This window comes from Sphaeroforma arctica (genome assembly GCF_001186125.1).
Source record: "Sphaeroforma arctica JP610 unplaced genomic scaffold supercont1.50, whole genome shotgun sequence".
Taxonomy (NCBI): domain Eukaryota; class Ichthyosporea; order Ichthyophonida; genus Sphaeroforma; species Sphaeroforma arctica.
This window is the reverse complement of record NW_014040508.1, coordinates 51,268-60,037: the sequence shown is the minus strand read 5'-3', so window position 1 is coordinate 60,037 and position 8,770 is coordinate 51,268. Positions and strand designations below refer to the sequence as shown.

The window sequence follows — 8,770 nt, the reverse complement described above, 5'->3', positions numbered from 1 at the left end:
ATAATATACTAATATATANAACTAATACTATTATATTAGTANATTATAACTTAGTATATATATAGTAATATATAATATAGTTATATATATATATATATATATATATATATATATATATATATATATATATATATATATATATATATATATATATATATATATATATCTATATATATATATATATATATATATATATATATATATATATATATATATATATATATATATATATATATGTAATATATATGCACATATATATATAATCCGTGTTCCTTTGACACTTTCTCCACAGACCATGGCCATGCGATCAACATCAGCTACCACGAAAAAATGAATCCATTATTAGCAAGTCTCTGGGCGGGAACCGAGTCCTTTGCCGCAAACATGTAGCGAATCATACATCCTGAACAAAAAAAGTATTTAATCAGATGACAGCCAGTTAATATTAAATACCTAAGCAAGGAAAGTACTATTTTCAGCCAAGTGACTGTGTGTTCATATGTGCGATCAACCTTTACGATTGGTTATTTTGCTGTGTGCACGCAGTCTCCATAGTGACAGTGATATAGCCATACCACAATCTTGAACATACAGATGATCACGCTAAACAGATGCTGACCGTTTCGACCGTGTATACAATGTGTTCTGATTTATACTCGTGCGCGTTTGGGGCTCTTGAAACCAACCATATCCGGGTACCACAGTGTTCAGCGCTATGTGTCTACTCGCAGTCTACAAAAAGTCGATAGAACGACTACAAACAACCGAAGGGCGTTCCTGTATACAACATCTGTCCTTCACATGCGATTTCACGACTTTGCTATATCTAGAAGCAACTTAACTTAGTCTTGATCGACGTGAATCCCCAGTCTTCTGCCGGTTATACCTACGGACGATGTCTTTTTCTCAATCAACTGGGGTGGCGTGACGACGATGGCGCATGCCCGGGGGGCGGGGGGGGAAATCGACAATCTATTCATGTTTTCTGTTTCACAAATGATATACGCACAGGGAGAGTGTGCATTGCAACTTATTCATGTAGTCTGTTTAACACACGTTATAAACACACGGTGTGTACATCGGCAGCTTATTGATATAGACTGCTTCACACACTTCTATAGTAAAAAGTATGGTGGCACCGCCTCGAATATCAGTACTTACAGCCAGGCACATCCGTAAAAGAGACTGCAGGATCAAAATAAATTACATCCATTCCATGGTTATTATCCGGATGCCCGGACGTTAAGTTTCTCCTTTCATATAGCTCATCCAAGCATCACTTTCATACTTTTTCGCCCATTATTTAGTTGTATACCCGTTCCCGGGTTCCATGGTTGTTATCCGTATGTCCGGATATTGGGTTCATGAATTCACACAGGTCATATACGAACCACTTCCATACCTTTTCGCCCATTATTTAGATGTGCCCGTTTCCGAGACCCATGGTTTAAATCCGGACGTCCGGACGTTAAGTTTCTCTATTCATATAGCTCATATACGCATCACTTCCATACGTTTTCGCCCAATATTGAGTTCTTCATCCGTTTCCGGGATGTTCTGCAACTCCTAGCAGCGCAAGCCCCTGCCAGCACGCGTCCCCCATACCAGCACTCAGCATGCGCAGATCATTCAGAGTAGGATTTTTATCCACTACCGCTTGATTTTGCAACTCACCTAACAACTCCGCATGCTGAGCCACCATCCTATACTGTACCGGTGCATCCACCACTTATACCCATCCCTTTCAGAATGTTCTCTCACTACTATTTATTCACCTTTTTCTGGGATGTTTTTCAATTCCTGGCCGTGCATGCCTCCGCCGGCACTCAGCATGTGCAGGTCATTCAGATTCTCACTCACAACACCGTCTATATGCAACTCACCCAGCAGCTCCGCATCCTGTAACACCATCATACACTGCACCGTCGCGTTCACGACCAAACCCGTGAACAGATCGCCTGCCTGATCTCTCCAAGCCTCCGCCACACTCCGCCCGGCCACCAACCACGCACCCATATTATGGACGGAATACTTGCGACCCAACACTTGTTTGCGCTCGGAATGCTCTAAGCTGTCCTCAAACCGCTGCTTGCCACTCTTGCGCACCAGCCCCTCCGCTACGACCCGCATATGCTCCACCACATCCTTCACTCGGGCACTCCAGATGGCGTCGAAGTTGTCATTATCCGCCACACTCATCTCCCCGGCACTTTCCAGCGCCTCTTGTTCGTGTACGTTGACGGTACTGTGTTTGTCCCAGCCCGCGCCCGTGCCTGTATAGGTGGGTGCGTCCTGGTCTGCATCGACCTCTAACTCGCTGGGCGACACCCCCCCACCCTCCAACAACATCCCATCCGAGGAAGTTCCGCTATCTCCACCGACCACACCCGATGCGCGTGCACTCTCACTCTCCCGCGGAGTGCGGCCGGTAGGTGGTTGTGCGTGAGTGGGCGCCATACCCTGCACATACGCAGGCGCAGACGTAGTCGTGGTAGTGGCCTGTGCCGTCTGCGACTCACGCACAGAGCCTGTCTGCAGGTGGAACACACTTGACTCTAAATATACCGCCGCGGGTCCCTCGCTCACCCGGCCCACACGCTCCAGCTTGAGCGCGATCAGTGTTAGCAGGTCGTGTATGTGGTTGCCTATTCGCACGAGTTTGCTTGCTGTGCGGGCGTTGGGTGGCAGTGGGGTAGGTTTGATGCGCAACTGCTCGTCCATGCAGATCACATGTGTGGCCAGCCTTCGCAACCGCGCACTCAGCACTCGGTAGCTCCGCTGGTCACCCAGTCGCCGCCTGTCAAAGTCGAGAGAAAAGTACGCCAGCTCCCACTGAGCATTGGGAATCAGAGCCGACATGGCGGTTATCTTGCCGGTTATATTGATGTACTTCTTGTGTATGCTATCATCGTCCTTGCCTTCGTATATGATACTCCGCAGACTGTGCTTCACATCACCCCGGGCGCGCGCGTGGATGATTTCCCGCAGTAAGTCAGCCTCTTGGCGCAGGATCACACAGTACGTATCATGCACCACGGCCAGGGTCCGTATGGGGAAGAAGAACGCTATGAACAACAGAGAGAGTACACAGCCTATGAATATACACGCTGTGCGCCACACCCCCGCCCTCCATACATACCCCGTCTCTATCTTGTACGAGTCCAACAGCACCAACCCGAACGTCAACGAGCTCAGCATCAGCGCGTACGTGTGTACACCCAGGTCCGCCTTGTGCTTCTCCATCATGAAGAACACCGTCGTGCAGTAAACAAAGATACACACGCCCACAAAGTACGGAGCAAATTTCCCCAAGTAGCTGCTTACCACATCGCAGGCTATCGCCAGGACGGCACCAAACGTTGTACCAATCGCCCTATCGAAGCCTTTGACCATACCCACCCCACAGATCGCCCCGCTGGACCCCACTATTACACAAGTGATGAAGATCCACGTCAAATCAGATTCGGTGGGTCCCGCTTCGAGCTGCGCCAATAACGGGACGAGCGCAAACATCGCACCACTCAAGGTCAGCAAGCCCATCCGCGCAGAGAAGCGGATCGCATTGGAATTTGCCGTCAGTGTTTGCCGTAGCGTCAGTTGCCATGACGACATATTGTGGAATTACTTTTGAAATGTGTGTATATGTACGTGGTTGTATGAGTATGTATAATAGCATATATACCTGGTTGTATGAGTATGTATAATAGCATATATACCTGGTTTTATGAGTATGTATAATATGCCTGCGGTTGTATGGGTCTGTGCATGCGTTGCGTATATATTTGCGGTATATTTCAAGGCGCAGTCGGGGATATGTCTTTGTGAGATGTGGGTACGGAGTGTGTGATTATTTACTTCGTATACGAGCGATCGGCCAGCCGCTAAAGATATATTTGACTCTAAGAAAGGTCTATAGATTACTTATCGCTGACGCTATATCAATGTTGAACACCCTGAAATCTAAAAGACCCACCCAGTGATGACAGTCTCAAAAAATGATTCAGAGAACGGGGGTATCCTCGAGGTCAATTTATGTGTGTGATTGCGATTTAAAGTTGAGTGCAGCCCTAAGGATGAGCACAAACAGTCTTAGTTGTATGAGCAAGGGGGAAGTCCATATAAAATATCCCCGATTTCTATACCTATATCAATTATAATATGTTCGAGAGGGGTTATCTCGTGACAAACTACAGCGTTGTTTGCAAAAGCCTGTCGTACAACAACTTCTGCAGAGAATACTTCATAGAGAAGTCCCATAGATAGGGCATGCGGCCTTCTCTACAAACATATGCATTTCGACTGTAATATACAGGTGCTACTAATTACCACACATAAATACACACATCCATAGGGTTCGATTTTGGAGAGGCAATGACATATCAGATGAATATTTTGACCGCGTAAACAGTTGGAACCAATTATATGACAGTATCTAATACATCAAAGCTTGTTTAGTTACCATAAAAGGTCAATAATAGTCTCTATAATTAAAAAAAATAATTTTAATACAACAAAAAAACATCACGGATTATTCAAAGCCGCGATGTACATACCGTGACCTCTGGAGGATCTCTCTTAGGTCTCTAGAGAATGCTATAAACGAACTCGATTCTCAGAAACTAATAGGTATCGTTATATCGTGTGCCAATAAAGATCTGATACGCACCCTTTATAGATGACGAAATATGTACACCTAAAACGTGCATATTTCATGCCTAATATTCACGTAATCCTCGTGATCGCTTCTTCCGGGCACTCTCCATTTTGTTAATTCGTCTCCGGTCACTCCTTGCCAAAAACATCTTGCCGAAACCTACTGCTATCTTATAATCCTACCAATAAAGACAGCTGTATTATTCATTGTCACTAGGGCGTTGAGCACGGTGCTTCGTGAAACAATTCGATGTTTCATACCGGGCTATGTTTACTTGAAGTGAATGTGAATATGGCACATGATTCAGGGAGCCTTCGATTGTGTATTGTCACATTGAATGATTGTACAATGTAAAACTACAAGCCGTGGTTAACAACGATCGGTCCAGCAATGTCACGAGAATCATTCCAACTGACCCAAGCTCAGCAGGCAGGTTAAAGACTGCTGCACGCAGGATGGGAAAAAGACTCTGTTGCCGATATGTTTTGATATCATAGATGTGTGGACGGAGGCAGCCCTCTTGTTTAAACAAAATTTGAGTCAAAAACTGTGCCGCCAGAACTTAACAGTACAGATGCTTCGGTTGATGATCATCTCTTCCACTGAAACATGCATGTACATAAGGTAACTAGTAAATCCCATACGAGAGCGGAAAATCAAATAGCTTCTGAATCCTGACACGATTATAAATTTATCTGTCCGCGAAAGCTCACAGACGGGTGCGCCAGTCTCGTGAGATATATGCATGTGCTTTTATGCACCACGGACACACTGTACTATGAATGCATTATCTCACTCGTGCGGGTTGGTTGCCCCCTACTTCTCTGTGGGATGTGAGATAGATATGCCAGGTAGATATGTGGGCTTTTCTGCAGACACCTCGTAGGTCAAAGTTGTCACCAACACCGCACAGTCAATTGCACCGATGGCTTGTACACCAATTTGCTGAACGCCTCTAAGCCTTCCCAGCTGACCATCATGATATACTCGGCTGCTTCAGAACAGACTATCTTCTTGGGCAAATCCTCACATGCATCACACAGTGTGACCACAGCAACGCATATTGTTTTAAGTTTGTTGGATATAGTGTGGCTCTGTGAAAGTGCCACATGGAGCGCCAGCACATGGTAGTCTAAGATATCCACTAAGTTCTCATGGCGCGTATGTGTGTTGTATTTTATACAGCTTTATTAACTCTCATCCGGCCTTCGACTGCCGCAGAGCTTGTACAACGCGTTTTGTAGGTGTATTTGCCTACGTACACACGCACATACACGCACGAACGTGCGTGTATGCAGGTAGATTGGTTCAGTATTGGCTATTCTGTATGTACTTGTGCGTGTAGGTATTCAAGTATTGCATGCATGGTGACGATAGCAAGGTCATAGTTATGTCTCTACTTTCTTCGCGGCAGAGTGTCCGACTTGGGGAGATGCGTGTACGAGTGGGCAGTTGTAAGGATGCTCCGTGCTACACGCTGTGTTTGTACTTGCTCGAGCACGTACACGTACACGGCACACACATGAGTGCATCTATATGTAAGCGCGCCGATGCGTTATTGACTCACGCACACACAGATGGGTGCAGAAGGTCTATCCTGCGACAGGCAAGTAGGGCAGTATAGTGCCAACTTCAAGATTCCCACAGATCCGCCTCGACCACTTTAGTTTTTTGTCTGCAGGTGTAATGGAAAAGAAAATACAAAAAGATGCGGGTGGTGTGAACGGGGACGATATAAATTGATAGCTGTGTTAGGCTACAACAAGTAACAAGTAGTATGTACACATGAATGAAGACCACCACTATGCTTGCACAGCGACCTTCGAGAGTAGTCACTGGAAAATTACTCGAAGTCAAAGGTTTCAACACACACACGTACGCCCGAACTAACACAAACACATACACATACACACACACACACATGTACACAGCACCACACACACACACATGCACTACACACACACACACACACACACACACACACACACACACACACACACACACACACACACACACACTATATATATATATATATATATACCACCACACACACACACGCACACGCACACACACATTTAACTATCTATATCTGTATCTATATATATATGTATCGTGTGTATGCACTTACCGATCGTATGACCGCATTCAACAATCCGTAAAAACGAGAAAATAGATGATAGGTCACGACACGTATACAAATCCCACATTTGCAATCGCAGCTTTGAGTCTATTTTCATATATATATTTAAGTCCACCATCTGTTGGTGTGCAGATCGATACATACCTTTCATCTCGGTAAACCTTCAGATATTTCTCAATCTTTTGGTACTGTCCAATCACTTGCAGGAAGTCTTTGTCGTGTGTAATGATAATCATCTGGAAGTTTTTCTGCCTCCTCCGGGTGTCGATGATGCTAAAGTCCATGGAGTGAGTAATCTTATATATGAATAACACTTTTGCATGTTCACGAATGAGCTGAACTTTCACTTCTGTGCTATGCATAATCCCAAGTGCTAATTCCAAAACACCCACCCACACATAAACATACATATTGGAGTATGCACATATCTTTTGCAGTACATTTTCTGTCTTCTCACATATCTTCACAAGTGCATCATCGCACACTGTGTGTCTATTCTGCGCGTGCACATACAACGTCTACGTGCATTCAACAGAGATGCAGTCCTGCACCACCCGAGGTCAGCAAAAGGTTCAGATACTGACATAGCACTGTCACTTACATATACTAATATACACAGAAACCCCCAGACAAAAAAAATGATAGGCAAAGGCTCGTTGGAGTCATATTTTATCATACAGAGTACGTTCTGGCGCGGTTACTTGATGTCTACACCAAAATACGGACGTAATTGTTTGGTGTTGGTCCTCAACTGAATGAGATATATGTTTTACTGCATGCTCGTCGAGCGCAATAGTACACACACATAGAACAGTACAGACATGAACACAGCCGTACACACGCACATACATAGAGACAGCTATGGCCACAAACACAGACAGCCATGTGCCTGCTATATATATGCTCGTACTTGCTAGGTAACTCGGCAAAGTTTTTCAGATCGAGCTTAGCTGATTTGATGTCATATATACGAACGTATTTGTTCAAACGCTCGGAAAAGTGCTTTATGCTGAGTTTATCCAGTTTTGCTGTAGGTTCTACGAATTGGAATATTACAGTTACGCATACACAAACATATACACAAATATATACACTTACAGACATCGACAGAGACACATACACAGCCCAAACACCTACATCTACACGTGCACCGATGAGCTTACATATATCATATTGTACACCTACTTGTTCAGTGACTCGGCAAAGTTCTTGAGGTTGAGCTTATCCAGATTTGCCGTGGGCTCATCAAGAGCAATGATACCGCAGTTAATGCAGAAGGTCTCCGCAAGGGCCAAGCGAATCACCAGCGATGCTAATACCTGCGATGGATTTGAGTGCATGTATGATGGAGTGTGACATAAGTATAGTAAACCACTACATGGTAAACACTCTGTCGCGGAGTGATTGTTACGAGTTAAAACGATAGTCAGAGCAGTTTATTGACATCAGGATATATACGCATAGGTATAATAGTAGAAAGGTCAGGAATATCTCGATCTCCAAAAAATTATACAGCAAAATAAAGCTGCGACTAGCATTTGAAGACTAAATACGTACACAAACACCTACACATCTCTATATATATATATGATAGTATTATACCCAGTAGACTAGATATTCAGATATTTTAACTATTCAACTAGAAAAGAAAAGGATTGGAATCAAAAGTATACTGATGGTAAGCGTGGATCACTACAATGACGCCGCCGGAAACTTCGTCAAGTGGATGAGATGTTGGATATGAGACAGATGACCGGCTACGAGAGCAAGCACTCCAACCCATACTAAAGTTTCGTATGATTACCCCGTAGGGGGGATCATATCCCTACGGGAATATGGTTGCCCCGGGTACCCGGGTATCATGGTGGAGTATATATATATATATATATATATATATATATATATATATATATATATATATATATATATATATATATATATAGTACGTACGTAGTAGTACGTACGTAACGTACGTA

General features: G+C 44.1%; 2 protein-coding genes across 2 annotated transcripts in view; both read right to left on the bottom strand.

Moving 5' to 3' along the window:
* Positions 1–1,098: 1,098 nt before the first annotated feature.
* On the bottom strand, positions 1,099–3,944 carry SARC_01288 (hypothetical protein). Its single transcript, XM_014304992.1, has 2 exons — positions 3,717–3,944; positions 1,099–3,682 (listed from the first exon to the last, which is right to left on the bottom strand). The coding sequence occupies exon 2, from the start codon at positions 3,610–3,612 to the stop codon at positions 1,768–1,770; it is 1,845 nt and encodes a 614-aa protein (XP_014160467.1). The 5' UTR covers positions 3,613–3,682; positions 3,717–3,944; the 3' UTR covers positions 1,099–1,767.
* A 1,878-nt stretch (positions 3,945–5,822) lies between these two features.
* Positions 5,823–8,770, bottom strand: part of SARC_01287 (hypothetical protein) — a 13,507-nt gene continuing 10,559 nt past the window's right edge. The window contains exons 13-15 of the mRNA XM_014304991.1: positions 7,980–8,113; positions 6,939–7,067; positions 5,823–6,329 (exon numbers count right to left, since the gene is read on the bottom strand). Of these exons, the coding sequence (XP_014160466.1) occupies positions 6,287–6,329; positions 6,939–7,067; positions 7,980–8,113 (306 nt within the window). The 3' untranslated portion in view covers positions 5,823–6,286. The remainder of the gene's footprint in view (positions 6,330–6,938; positions 7,068–7,979; positions 8,114–8,770) is intronic.